A 15,000-nucleotide genomic window follows, 5' to 3' on the forward strand; every position below is an offset into this window, starting at 1 on the left:
AGCTGTTACTTGTTTGTCATTTGCCGTTTGCTTTCCATTTATTTCATACGCTATATGCAAATGCAGTTCAGCACCCCCTTACAAAGGTACTTACCATAGCATACGCAGTTACCTAATACAACGTTGCTGCACTTACTTTTGTTTGCTTATCGATTTGGCAGTTCCCAGACATAAATTTTATGCGATAGCGATGTAGCAAAAAAATTTATTAAAATGCGAATGGCATACGCTTGAACTGGGCCGACGAGGCGCCCCCTTTTAATGATGGGAAAGGAAGTTAGCCAAATGCCGTTTTAATGGCCAAATGAGTTTGTCAATTTTGTCTGTGTGTGGAAAGTTTGCCAACTAATTATAGAACCAATGAGTAAACAACTTAGCGGAAGAGTCATAAATACTTTTGCATAGCTGATTAAATGCCAACGCTACAATATAGATAATATGCATATATATCTTTTTTTTGTTTAGCTGCTACAGTTATTAAATAAACTGGAATGCTGCTTTTACCTTTGCCTTAATACAATAATAATAAAAGCTATTTCACCTTTGTCACGTTTGCCGCCACTGAACCGAGCCAAGCAAAACTTTTTAATTGCTTGGGCTTACTATAAAAAAAAGAGAGAAGTTTCGGAGCACAATGAGCAGCCCGACTTATTGCCTTAGAGTACAATTGTTGTATGCTAACTTTCGCTTACTTTATTTACGTTTCTTTTGCTCTTTGGCTGTTTTTGTTTACGCCACAAAAAGAACCTTGACAATTGGAAATCATCGCGGCGAAAACGTGTCGAGCACATCATCGATCGCGTTGTGGAAACGAAGAAACTTGAACTGGAGGAGCACGATCGCATGCGTCGAAAATCGAAAACATTTACCGAAATGATGGAGGAGAGGCAAGTTGTCTAACACAGTCTAACATAGCAAAAATATATTAATTGTAAATTATTCCTGCGCAGGGCCGAGCGTGGACCTCAACGCGGACGCGCCAAGTTGGCAAATCTTGCCGTATACAACGAAGATGAGGCCAACGACTTTAGTGACTTGGGCATTGGCACCAGCAGCGCCAGTGGCAAGAGCAGTCTATCCGAGGATTACGACAACAACAGCGTTATGGTAAGTCAAGAAACCTTCAGTTAAGCAGCGAAGAACCCTCCACTCCTTCGCTTCAATTCAGGAATTGACGTCCAAAAGGACTTTAGCTATTTTTTTCAAAAAGTTTGCACTGCTAAGCTTCAACGGTTATACATTTTTTATATCTTGACAAACAAGATAAGTTTAATTAATGACAAATGTCGCGCTGTTCGCCTCAACTTGGCAAATTGACATAAATTTATTGGTTAAGTTTCTCAGTTTAGTGTTATTTTGTTTTGTTTTGTTTTGCTTTGTCGGCTTTGTTTCATATTTATTTGTTCACTCTCTTTTGCTAATACTTTGTTTATTTATTTATTGTGTGAGTTGTCAAAACGTTTACAAACAATTACAACAAATTAGCAATTAAATTGAATTAATAAACAGTTGCCGACTTTCAATCGAAGCCTAACTCAACTCGCTCGATAGCTCGCCCATTTCGCTTGGAAAGTGTTGCTAGCGACGCGGGCTAATAAACACAAATTGTTTATTAATCAAATGTGTTTGCAAGCGCACAATAAACATAAAAAGCTAAAAATCCACACACACACACATGCAGTAAATATAAAAAGAAATAATAAACACAAAAGCCATTTCACATTCCCCAAGCAGATTGATCAATTAGACGCGCTTGTCGCCTGCAATCATAAAAAAATATATGAATATATGTTGGATTTTTTATATGCGCTTAGATTTATGTAGGTTCATATAAACTGGGCTGATGCCCAGATAAAGGTTAAATGGGTAAAGTCAAATCAAGAGCGATGCAGAGAGAGAGGGGAAAAGGCAAATGCATTTCACTTTAGTTGACCCTAATTTAAAAGTGAACTCATATTTATTATTATTGTAGTTCAGTTAAAATTTAAAATTGTGCTCAAACTATTTTGAAAAATCGCAAAAGGTTAAGCTAAGTTTAATTTGAATAAGATCCAAAACTATTTATATTATTATAATTTAAAGGTTTAGGTTTAGCACTAACTATTTCAACTATAACTCTAGATATTTTATAATTGTTTGCTATACTTTCGCTGCTTGCTCAAGTTGCAGCTTGAAAGTTATAAATTTTAATAAGAAACTTGTGGGAAAAACAAACTTTAATATATTGAACTACTTTTTAATTGATTGATTGATTGTTACTCATACTCACTTTCCCTTCTTGCTCCACAGAGCGAAAATGCCGCCGAGTTGACTAAACCCATTGGAGCTGTAGCTGCTGCTGCTGCTGCTGGCAGCATTGAGGAGCAACAGAATCACATCAACAGCAACAGAAACAACGGCCATGCCAATGGCTTGAACAAGAGCAGCAGCAACCAGGCGAGCACCTCCAGGCAGGCGTTGTCCAATGGCGCAGGCGGAGGCGCAGCTGCCATACGTGAGAGCATCCCCTCGCCTGGCTACGAGACCTGCTCGAGCACAGCGCCTGCCAGCTCGCCAGATCCTTGCGAGTACACCTACGAGGGCGCCATACAGGATTACAAGCAGCGCAGCAGCAAATTGCTGAACAACAATGCCAACCAACGGGATAAGCAGAGCAATGGCGGCGGCGGCGGCGAGTCCTCCATAGCGTATCCGATGCGACGTGGCAGCAAGATTGAGGATCGGCTGAGCGGCTTCGAGGTGAGCTCGCCGAGTGGCGAGCAGGCGCAAGAGGGCGCCGAGAAGCAAAAGGTGGATGTGCCCAAGGTGGACATATCCAAGCGCAAGGAGATCTTTGAGCAGCAGCAGCGCAATGGCAATGCGAACGCCGCTGCTGCGCCCGCGCAGGAGGTGAAGCGTCTGTCCAGCGAACTGGGCAGCATACGTGAGCGCATGCAGAGTCTGGAGCAGCCGCGTCCGGCGTTCAACAGCAGCAAGAGCGTCGATGTGCCAGTGCCGCCTCTGAAGCAGCGCCTCAACAGTCTGCAGCAGCATGTCGTAACCAAAGAGGAGGAGCAGCAGCGCAAGCCGCCGCTAGTGGCGCTCATCGATGCGCGTCAGCTGGAAATAATGCGCGGCGAGGAGCAGCGCATGCGTCAGCAGCAGCAGCAACAGAAGGAGCAACAGACAAAACAGACGGCACCACCACCACCAGCATTGATAGTGGAACAGGTGGAGCATGATGACAGCGGCATACAGGCGGACAACCAGGAGGAGCAGCTGAAGGAGCAACAGCAGCAGCAGCAACTAAACGAAGCAATTGCAGCGCTAGCGCTGGAGGAGCTGCAACTGGAGCAGGCAGCTCAAGCGGTTAATCAAATCGAAGCGGAGTTTGATGAGCTAACCGATTGTCAGCCAGCAGCGCTGCCAGCAACAGCAGCAGCGCCAGCAGCAACTGTTGCCGCCGCAGCAGCAGCAGCGACTCAGCAAGCAGCAGCTGCACCCGCTCGGGACATGGAATTTAGTGTAAGTTCTACTAACAATTTTAATGCAAATGTTAGCCTAAGTCCACGTAGTCTGAGCGAACAAGATCAGAAAGTTGTAGTAGTAGCTTCTTCTTCTGCTTACAATCCCACAACTCCCAACACTTCGGTGACGGTGCCCAATCCCCATCCCAATCCCAACCTTTGTAACTTGCGTAGAAAGCCCTCCAATGAAATGATTCATCATCGCAATCTGTTGAAAATGTTCAAGGACACGTTCCAAAGCGATCAGACGCTGCATGAGTCCGCCGACGAACCCTTGTCCCCACCCGGGCAGTTTAGCCAAGTTTTTGACTTTACCAAGACACCAGCACCAACTTCACCAACACCACCACCAATTGTCAAGTCCCCTCCAGCAAGTGTCGCTGCAGCAACAGTTAAGCCCACAGTTAGTTCACCACCCACCACACACATACCACGCCCACTTGGCAAGCCACCCATGTCACCCAAGGCGCTGCGTTGTGCCGCCAAACCAGTGCCCGCTCCCGCAGCCAGCGCTGGGGCTGCCCAGCAATTTAGCATCAATGGTCGCGTTGAAATCTTTAACTCGCGTCAGTTGGACAAGCCGCCAACACCGCCGCCCAGACGCGCCTTTAGGCCAGAGCCACAGGCCACGCAGCCACCAAACAGCGAGGTGGTCATCTGTGCACCACCCATGACTGTGGTGCTGCCCGAGGAGCTGCCCAAGCCCAACACCGTCAAGGCGCTGTCCAGCTGCTTTGCTCAGTCGCCACCAGTTTCACCCAAAGCTTTGCCGCGCAGTCGCATACCACAAATTACGCCACCGGCTTCGCCCAAGCCGCTGCGACGTGCCACGCCCACTTTGGATGAAGTGGATCGCAGCTCCGGCGACTATGCGCCCGTGCATGGGCAGACGCGCGCTGTGGTGCATACACCACCAACACCAGCGGCCAAACCGTTGCCTGTGGCCAAGCCCAACAGCGATCCGCTGGCGCCCAACGATTCTCTAGCTGTGCATTTGAGCGCGCCCGCTGCAATGCCCGCGCTACGCATCTGCACGCCCAACGAGTCCAGTCTGTTCAAGCTGGCCAGCTCCACGCCCACGTCGCCCACCTCGCCACGCTCACCCGTGCCCGAGTACAAGCTCTGTCAGCAGTTTCTGGAGCAGGAGTCAGCCAAGCAGCAATTTACGCTGGCAGCTGAGGATTTGCAGCGTCTGGAGCAACTGGCGGTGCAGGAGCTGCCTTGTGATAGAGTCGATGCCAGTCAGCTGCCCAAGCTGCCCAGCACTGGTTGCCAGTTGGTGAGCGAGGAGCAAATACGCGCCGTTGATGGCATCAAGCAGCAAATGGCGCCGGCGGCGGCACCAGCAACACCCAAGGCAGAGGATGTGGCGCTTTGCATTGGTCTTCTGGATTGCCTGGCTCCAGCGCAGGAGCCAGAGTGCTCACGCATCGATGTGCAGGAGCAGCCTGTGCCCGCCACTGGTTACCAGGATGTTAGCGAAGCGGAGCTGCTGCGCTGCGATGGTATGCAGGCGGCCAAGCCATCCAGGGAGTCCATTGACGAAGCGCGTGCCGCACACTCCAAAGCGCTGATGGACACTTGTGAGCAGATCATAGCCGAGGAGCGCTTGGCCAGCAGCCAAATGATGAATTGCTCGCTGCCCAGCGAACAGCGCACGCCCAGCAGCTCCACGCCCGGCACACCGCTGCTGGGACGCCGCTCCAAGATACCCATACCCAAGCCCTGTTGCATATCCGCCTCCAATACGGACTCGATAACACGCACGGGTTACATGCCCGCTGGAGCAGCAGTGGAGCAGCCGCTGATAGCGCGCACCAAGCTGGTGGAAACGGAGATCAATGTGAAGCAGCTAACGCCGCCAAGCTCACCCAAGGCAAAGGAGAAAGAGAAGAGCAAAGATAAGAAAACTAAAAACATATTCGATTTTCTGCGTCGCAACTTTGGACACAACGAGGAAGCGTCGAAGGTGCAGCCAGCACATCCCACGCTCAATGAAACGCTCGAGCCCAAGGTGGTGCTCACCAGCACGCGCAGTGGCGTCGATGTGGTCAATGCCGATGGAGAGTTTGTGCGCGTGGATAACTCGCGTTTCTATTTACCTGGTGGGGGGGAGGAGGCGACGCCGCCACCGCCGCTGCCCAAGACACCAGCGCCTGTTAATATCGAAATACGCAAAACGATTACAACAGATGAGATTCTGGAGGAGAACACAACGGAGCAGGCATTATCCCAAGAGATAAGCGATCTGCTGGATGATGAGCTCAACAAGCTCGAAGCGAATGCCGAGGGGCAACTCAAGGTGGTGATTGGTGCAGGACACTAGAGCTAAGGAATACTCAAAAGCAAATTACGCGATTCCAACAATTTTTCGAATTCGAATTCATTTTCGAAACTGCAACGCGTACTCGAATTTATTTATGCAGCTTACTGATTTACTTATGTATATCTTTTATATATTCAAGTTATAATCTTGATTTTATTTTATTTGTTTTTATTACATTTCTATTGTGGGGGCTCAAGCTACGTAAGCTACAAGTTGCTTATTATTTCGTTTACTGTTTCTGTTCTATTATTATCTGCTACTAAAACCAACAACAATTTTTATGTAAAAAAATCGAAATTTTTTTATTTATGTAAAATGCAAAATGTGAACCTATGTTTTATGGTTATATATAATATACGATATGCTTAGCGTGCTGAAAAAGAAAAAGAAAACTTAATACACAAATATAAAAAAAACCTCGAAATACCAAATAATAAAGGAAATCTAATACATAATAACAAGAAGAAATTGTTGTGCTATTTTATGGATAAAACAAGCGACAAAAATATAAATAAATGAAGGAACGTGCCCAAAACGCGTAGCAAGTTTCAAATGTGAACACCCCTACCCCACACACCCCGCCCCAATCACGCCGCACACACAAACAAAATTTTTAAAATTCTCATGCAGTTAGGAAATATTTTTATGGCAAGGCGCGTACTATTTTTATTAGAAAACAGATGAACAATATTTTTATATATATTCTAAAATTTTATTCATTTATATTTTCAATTCATAAGTTTTTAATTTGTGTAATTTTTAGAGTTCATTTAAAAAGAATTGCAATCGAACTGCAACATGTTGCTGCAACAGGGCTGCAACAACATGGTTTGTGTCTAGCATAAAATTGGTTTGTGCATAAGCATTTGCATTTATAAAATGCACATTTTCAAAAATATAATACACTACTGAAAATTGTATGAAAAAAATGTTTATAATTTTAAATACTGCAAAATTTATTTTAAAATGTAATATTGAAACACAATTTTATGAATTTTATTAGCTTAGTGAGTTCATTGATGCTCTTAGTGTAAGTTATGGAAATTTAGCATATTGAAGAACGTTGTTGTGTGTGTGTGTGTGTGCGCGTGCTGTCTCTTTCTATTGTGTCTGTCTATTGCGTATACGCTCTTGTTGTTTGTAACCATTTGTCTTTTATTATTGTTCTTTCCTATCCTATACAGATGCTTTAGCGTAAGTAAGCGGGTGCGCTGGTTATGGTTCTCAATTTAGTTTAAGTCTATGTCTTGTATATCTATATCTATATAATTGTATTTATCGTATTATGCTCATTACTCTCTTACATGCCTTGCGCTCGCTATTGTTGGCTAAATTGTATAAATTATAAAATGCTATTGCATTAAAATTAATGCAGTTAACTAGTTTACATGCTTACTGCCAGCAAAAGTTGTTGCAAGTATACAATTTTCGAGGTAAGCGGTTGTATAACTATCTAAAAAATTTCTACTTCTCCCACCCAACCCGAAAACAGTTTTGGTTTATTTCTTACTTTTTTTTATGTGCTATATTCTATGTTTGCTACGCTTTTGTTTTGTTCGTATTGCATGTTATTTTATTTATATATATACCTCTATTTGTAAACCGCATTTAAAGTGTCAAAAGTTACAACCTAAGCAACTCATTAGCGCTTACAGCGTCGCGTGAGGTTTCAGTTCAGCGTTGCACACTTCGGGGCGCTCGAGCTGCTACCCCCGCTCGCTCTCTCTCACACTCATACATATCATTCCATGCGAGCTGCGCGCTCTCTTTATCTGATTTCTGTTCTTTTTTTCGCATTTGCTTTATCTACTGATGAGTGGGGGCGCAACAGCAGTTGCGTTTCAGTTGCCTTTGGTCTTTCAACTGTTTTGGTTCGCTTTGCGCCTATCTGGCTAGCTCATTATCTTTATAGCACTCGTCGTATAACTAGCACTAATCAGAGTAACCAATGCCCCAATGGGCATCTAAATACTCCAGCTATATAATAAAAAGTGCTCGCCAATTTAGCAAATAGCATTCTGATCGATAACGAAATGGTAAGCAGCGAAATTCGAATTCCGGTCAGTAAATTCCTAGAAATTCTAGTTAAATACATTAGCACTTGAGCCAAGTGGCTACGCTGCTTATCAGCACTGTCATCTTCATAAACTTGATTGGCATAAAATGTAATTGTTGTTATAAATTTAACTAAACTATATACACTTATATATTTGCTTATCTATTGCAAAGCTAAGTGCAACCATCGAATTGATTGTTAGCGCCCTAAAGCTTTCCAGTCTTCCAGCAATTGGAATCATTTATTTGTCTTGTGTTTTGTTTGCGTTTTGTTTTTTATAATTTAACAATTTTATTTGTTTGCTCGCTGATCACTTTTGCACTTTTGTTTTGTAAGCTAACTTAATTAAAATCTGTGCAATATTTTCTCTTCTATGCCGCTTTGCTCGCTTCTACGCTCTACAGATCAACGAAGCTCTTGATTTGGCGCTGGATGCCATAGACAAGGAGGTCAGCAGCCAACAAGAACAGCAGCAGAAGGAGGAGCAGGAGGTGGAACAGGCGCAAAGCATTAAAAAGACGAATGTGGAGGAGCAGGTGGAGATGATGCCAAATAAAACCGATGAGCAGAAGAAGAAGGAGGAGCAGCAGCAGCAGCTGGAGGAAGTCAAACCGGAGCAACAGAGGGAGCCCATTTATGAAAACATCAGCTCGAGCATATCTATGCAACAAGTAGATACTGAACAGACAGCGATAACGATGATAACGAGAAGAAGCCACAGACGAAGCATTCCAAGCAAAAGCAACAATAACAATAACGAGCATAATCAAACACACAGCAACAACAACAACAACACTAACGACAACAACAGCGACAATCAAAACGACAACACAACAACAGCTGCAACACCAACAGCAGCAGCAGCAGCAACAGCAGCCGAACCCGAGCCCTATTACCAAGTGCCCAAGGCCAGCGAGCCTTACTACGATGCACCCAAGCATCTGCGTCCCATACCCGTGTATGAGAACATCGATGTCTTCTATACGGGTACGTCCAGTGGCGCGCCGCCTGCCATGGAGCCGCCCAAGGAGAAGCCACCACCGCCGCCTGTGGAGCAGCCACCAGCTTTAGATGAGCTCGACACCGGCACCTGGTCGTCGGACAATACCTATGAGACCATCTCGAGCAGCACGCGGCGTCAGCTGCAGGTGCAGGCCAATCAGTCGCTTGCCACGCCCATGTCGCAGCCATCGCCGCCCATCAAGCGCATGAACTCCACCAAGCGCATCAAGAAGGAGCTGCGCAACAAGCGCTCCAGCTTTCTGGGCATCGAAACGGACGCAGAGCTCGACGATATGGAAAGCTATCTGGAGCTGACAGTAGCGCCGCCGCCAGACATGGCCAAGCTGCTGCAGGAGGAGCGCAGACTCGAGAAGCAGCTCTACATTAAGGCGGGGCTATGCGACAGCTCGGACACAGGTGAGTGCCAAACCCCCATTTTGGGGGGTGCAGGGTGGGGTAAACGGCCACAAGAGCAAATGAGCAAAGCACTTGCAATGAGCGTGGGGAGCGGGCAGCAGAGCGCGACAGCGAGGTTAAGTATAAATAATCCGTTTAGTGCGTGCCCAGAAAACGGAAGAGGCAACAAATGTTGCTCAACTTAGAGATTGCCTGTAAATTGGAATAGCGCTGCCGACTCAGAAGATGCAATATATTATTGAGCACAGATCGATGTGCATTTGTGCTTTTCATTTTATATTAATTCAACTGATTTGTTTTCTCAGGTGAAAGTCGCGACTCTGGCGTCTCGGAGAATCATTCGCGGCAGAGCAGCGAGCACTATACGAACTCCTCAGAGGAGAACGACACACAATCGGAGGCAACACCGCCGCCGCCACAGCAGCCTGCACCACAGCATGGCGAGCTGATCTATCAGAACGAGACGCTGCTGGAAGCCACAGCCACCGCCAAGATGCTGTCCATTGAGGAGAAGATACGCGAACAAGGCGAAGTGCTGCGCGTAGAGCGCGAGTTGTTGCACTTTTCGGTATGTTGATCAATGAAATTAACTTTTTATTTATTTGCTTAACTTTTTTTTTGTTGCTGCAGCAGGAGGAGCTGAAGCGACAGCGCGAGAATCTGCTGCTGCGCGAGAATCTGGCGCGGCGCGAACTGCAGCAGGGCGCCAAGATGATGATGCTGTCGAACAATCGACGCTCGCTGCAGGATTTGCATCATGGCCTGGGCATTGGCAATGGCATGTTGTCCGCCTTTCAGCCGCCGCAGCCGCAGCAAGCGCAACAGATTTATGCCAATGTGCCACAGCAGCAGCAGCAACAGTTGCCGCCACGCCCAGCGCTGCCACAGCAGCAGTACCAACAAATGGATGCAGATTATCGCAAGTCCATGTCGGATTTGAACGAGTTCAGCAAACGCCACATGCTGCCGCCACCTACGCCGCCCACCAAACCGCTGCGCGCAATGCATTTGAATAGCAATGGCCATGGCCTGGAGCCGGACTATGCAGTGAGCACACGCCAGCGTGCGAGCAGCAACATTTACGGCGGCTCCTTGGTTAAAATTGCAGGCGCACCGCTAGCGCCACTGGCCAGTGTGCCAGCCTATCATCATCAATCGGCGCAGAATCTGAGCAACATGTCGCGCAATACGCTGCTGGCGTTAAGCGCTACACCCAAGCCCAAGTATACAGATGGTTGGGTGCAAGTGCAGCAGCAACAACAACAACAACAGCAGCAGCAACAACGGCAGCTGCTTAACGATGCTGCTTGGCTGTCCAAGCGCAAATCCATGCCTGACTACAATGGCCAGACGTTATACAACAATGGACAGCCCAATCATTGGCTGCTGCAGGAGGCAGAGCATCGCCGCCTGCTCGAGCAGCAACAGTTGCAGCTAAACAGACGCTCCATGCCTGCATCCAATGGCAAGCCACTGCCTGATTCCATTATACAAACGCTTACGGAGCGTGTGCAGAGCAAGGGCATAGGCGAGCGCAAGCGGTAAGTGCAGCCAATCCACGAATTGATTAATTAATTAAACAAACATTTGCTTGCAGCTTTGATGGCAACGGCAACTACAGTCAGTTAAATGGCAACGGTATGGGCTTAAAGCCAGCACTCAGCAACAGCAACAACAACAATAGCAACAGCAACGGCAACATTATAAGCAGCAGCAACAATAATCTTGCCGGCATTGGCAATCAGGATAAAGTGCTTAGCGTTAGTGGCAAGAAGAAATGCTCCCATTGTGGCGACGAATTAGGTAAACTTTGCTACTACGTTGGTTGTGAGTGTGCTTCTTTTCTTCTTCTTCTATCAACTCTTCTCACTATATATGCATATATATACTATATAGCGCTTAGGTCTTGTTTTCATGCATAATTATTTGTTTGCAAGCATCAAACTCAACTTCAGTCTCTAGCTTAGCACATTCATTACCAATCGTAACCTGCTCATACTCTAAACTATCTTATACTCTCTTTATCTTTGCTTTAACATGTCTGTCACAGATTTGGGCTGCACCCACGATAATTGTCGACAAGTGCACAAGGCGCTCAAATATATTGTCTGGGTGTAATTTAAAAGACTTGATTAAAGACTTAACTGTGTTTTTTTTTTTATTACAAGCTACATTTAATGACTGCCTAGCAGGTACTTAGCTGTTAGCTAGTGCAGCTTTTTGTTTTAAATTGCATTTATTTATTACTTTTATTTACTTTATTCGCAGGTCGCGGTGCCGCAATGATTATTGAGTCGTTGCTGCTGTTTTATCACATCAACTGCTTCAAGTGCTGCGTCTGCCACGTGCAACTGGGCGATGGCTTAAACGGCACCGATGTTCGCGTCAGGAATCATAAGCTGCATTGCCAGAACTGTTATTCCAGCGACGATGGCATCAAGTTCAGCTGCGTTTAACCAGCGATTCAGTTTCAATTGTTGTTGTATTTTAAATTTGATTGTTGTTGTTATAAACATACACATAAGTACACGTACATAGATTTTACATACATCTACATTTACATATACAATACATACATATGTTAAATGTTAAGCATAAAGTCAATATCGATATGCAGAGAGAGAGAGTTCCGCCTAAATGTTAATTGCCGACGTTCAATTTTTTGCAAATTGCATTGAAAATTTTACATAGCTATATATAGTACGATATGTAACCATGTTTTTGATTCAGATTTTAAATTTTTTATATATATTATATATGTATACAATACCTATATACACATATTCTATATACAAGCAACGTAAATTTTGCATAAACTTAGCTCTCTAATGTCAAAAGTCAGATTTGAACAAAAGAACTTTTAGAACTTGATTGAACATAATTCTTTGAGTGTTGTTAAACATTTTGAAATTGTATATTATTATCTAGATTTAAATTCATTTACCGATGTTAATGCTGCTTGAAGTAAGCGCCAACAAAAAAAAAAAAAAACAAAAAACAACGCAAGCTTCATTCGTTATACAATAATTGTAAAATATTACTAATCCACGCTGAATTGTCTATTAGCAGAAAAATTAACACACACACATACACAGACACATGTTTAAAGTTTTTGTTTACCTAAAGTGGAAAATTGTTTATGTTTTGATACGTAAAACCCAGCTATTAACCATATGAAACCTTTACGACGTACCCAATGTACCTAAAATTATATACACACAATACATAGATATACATATACATACAAGAGAATACAATACAAACATATGTGCATACATATCTGCATATATAAAGAAAGCGATTTAAATTCTAATTGTCGTTATTATTTGTATAACATATATTTATTAAATATCATATTTTCTTATTCTTATTTATTATAACTAAGCATTATTATCATATGTATGTTGAACACTTTTGCTGGATATTGTCAACATATTTAGTGCTTATTATGCGCATTAATTTTAGATAACAATTTAACATACATATATCCTCGATATGTTAATGATTTTATTTCTGTAAAAAGGCAAATTGAATTTTCGTTTAGTTCATAAATAAAATACATATTTCAACTAAATAGTTGTGAGTAATCAAAGGCGCGTCCATGGCCTTCCCAAAGGACAGTCATTTTCATACTCCTGGGCATCAAATCTATCGAATTGCATTTTAGGATATCCAGGATTGCACAATAATGATTACTAACCAGTTCGTTGCCTAAGTCTTTTTTTGTTTACTTTTACAATGGCAAATTTCCAAGCGAAACTGGCGTCATTTAGCTACTGCTCCTTCGTTATCCTTCCAATTCCAAAAGGTCATGCATTTTCGTAATCCTGGACATTATATCTATCGAATTGCATACCAAGATATCCGGGATTGCACAAAAAAATTTCTTGAAAAAATTTCAAGGGGGTTAGTCGCAAAAATTGGCCAAAAAACACAAATTGTCCTTTTTCTCTGAAACTGCAAGGACTACAAGGATGCTTACTGAGAGCTTTCAGAATATACAACTCAAAGGACGAAAGTCCTTTCAGGAGCTGAGTAAAACAGCTTTTTTCGAATACAGAAAAACGGCTATAACTCCCAAATTCTTGACAGGATCAGGACGAAATTAGTGGAAAACGACTCCTATTAAAAAGTACTATCTACTGGGTGAAGGACATCCAGATCGTCCTTGTAGTTTCGGAGATAATGAGCATTTTGTGATTTTGACCACTTTTCTCGCGGGCTGATGCTGAAAAATTCAAAGTTAATGGAAATTTAGATGACCCCATATTTTTTTGATGCCAATCGATAGAGTCTCGTCCTGTGAGTGCCGGAATCCAAAAAATTTGGAATCCCGACTTGATCTTGTTGAGCTATGGCCAATCTTCTCGAGAGGACCGCCCGTGCTTTGCAGCACCTAATGGTATGCAATAGTTTATTCTATCCAAATAGAAACGATGTACACTGTTGATCTGAGCACTTTATTAACAAACGCATCAGCGGATAGCAAAATACACATATGAAAGTAAAATCAACTTCTGCTCTTAAATCTGACTTAAAACCCAAATTGCTGCACATCTTTAAGCCGTTGGCAGGAATGTCAGTTTCTCGTTGAGCTGCAGTTGCGTTTTGATAAGTTGGGAGAGTGTGACAACCATTAGAAGATCGCGCACATTGGCGTTGAACATCTGGGTGAACTGCTCGTGGGACATGTGCGGCACCGAGTGAATCAGGTCAAGCAGCTGACGACCCACAGCATTGTCGGGCGTCACTTTGTGTGCGATGACATCATCCACGTACTTGATTATAAGGTCCAGCAGCGATTGCAGTTTTGTTGATGCTTCCGAAATTTGCGACAGATCAAGCATGGGCGCCACTGTCTTGGGGCGGTGAGCTGGGGACACGCCCACTGTCTTCTGCAACAGCTTCAGACCGAAGGTTTCGGGCTCATAGCTGGTCAGCTCCACGGGTATGGGCGTGAACATGCAGCCGGTCTTGCCGCCAGGCACACCCAGCTGGATGCACACATAGGCGCGCAGGCCCATGCGACCGCCTTGCAGCGAAGTGTCCACCGTCAAATGCACTGGGTTGTTGCACTCGCGTGCATAGTACTCGTGTATGACGGAGCTGTGGTTAGTCACATCATTGCCCGTTGCCCACCAGCCAACTACGCTCTCATTAGCGTTGACTTTGCGGTTCAGGTCGTACATGTCCAGCGCGTAGCTCAGCTCAGCCTCCACCTGGTCGTCGTGCTCCTTGTGAGGCACACAGAAGCAGTTGGTAACCTCCACAACACCTTTGTCCACAGAGCCCAACAGTGTGCCGATGACTCGGTGAGAATCCGCGTTGCGTCGCTCAAATGCGTCCACAACTTGGAACAGCACCACGGGGTGCACGCGCACGGTCAGATTAAGTGCCGACATTGTTGATATAATTATTGTAAATGCAGCAAATTAATAATAATTGCAAAATTTCGGCACTTTATTATCGCCACGCTGCGCGAAAAGACTTTCTTCAGTGTGGCCGTACTATAAAAATAAATACCAGATGCTCAGGGCTGCGTAACTTATTAGCTTGTGAACTGAGCTAGTTCACTCAACAGCAAAAGTGAGTAACGTACATTGCATATTACCATTTATTTAAATTAAATTATTGAAATTGATAATACGGGGCATTGATTGATTTAGTTTAATACATATATAAAAACAAGAAAG

At 44.4% G+C, this 15,000-nt stretch overlaps 2 protein-coding genes across 7 annotated transcripts in view; one reads left to right on the forward strand and one right to left on the reverse strand.

The window, feature by feature from the left end:
• The window catches only part of LOC108603315 (uncharacterized protein CG43427), a 47,681-nt gene extending 35,633 nt beyond the window's left edge, over positions 1 to 12,048 (forward strand). The window contains exons 8-16 of one of the 6 annotated variants that reach the window (XR_001915291.1): positions 745 to 887; positions 951 to 1,107; positions 2,290 to 3,504; positions 8,293 to 9,307; positions 9,613 to 9,875; positions 9,938 to 10,848; positions 10,905 to 11,134; positions 11,358 to 11,499; positions 11,576 to 11,665. Coding sequence is in view for 4 of the 6 variants with exons in the window: in XM_017992023.2 (XP_017847512.1) it covers positions 745 to 887; positions 951 to 1,107; positions 2,290 to 3,504; positions 8,293 to 9,307; positions 9,613 to 9,875; positions 9,938 to 10,848; positions 10,905 to 11,110; positions 11,576 to 11,763 (4,098 nt within the window). In the remaining 2 variants the exon portion in view is untranslated. Of the gene's footprint in view, positions 1 to 744; positions 888 to 950; positions 1,108 to 2,289; positions 3,505 to 7,207; positions 7,266 to 7,696; positions 7,869 to 8,292; positions 9,308 to 9,612; positions 9,876 to 9,937; positions 10,849 to 10,904; positions 11,135 to 11,357; positions 11,500 to 11,575 lie in introns of those variants that run through there. The other 5 variants (XR_001915292.1, XM_017992023.2, XM_017992024.2 and 2 more) reach the window with 5 other exon arrangements.
• Positions 12,049 to 13,746: 1,698 nt separating this feature from the next.
• On the reverse strand, positions 13,747 to 14,801 carry LOC108602233 (eukaryotic translation initiation factor 3 subunit F-1). The gene has a single exon (XM_017990281.1). The coding sequence runs from the start codon at positions 14,707 to 14,709 to the stop codon at positions 13,867 to 13,869; it is 843 nt and encodes a 280-aa protein (XP_017845770.1). The 5' UTR covers positions 14,710 to 14,801; the 3' UTR covers positions 13,747 to 13,866.
• Positions 14,802 to 15,000: the final 199 nt, after the last annotated feature.

The sequence above is a fragment of the Drosophila busckii genome, chromosome 3R (assembly GCF_011750605.1).
Source record: "Drosophila busckii strain San Diego stock center, stock number 13000-0081.31 chromosome 3R, ASM1175060v1, whole genome shotgun sequence".
Taxonomy (NCBI): domain Eukaryota; kingdom Metazoa; phylum Arthropoda; class Insecta; order Diptera; family Drosophilidae; genus Drosophila; species Drosophila busckii.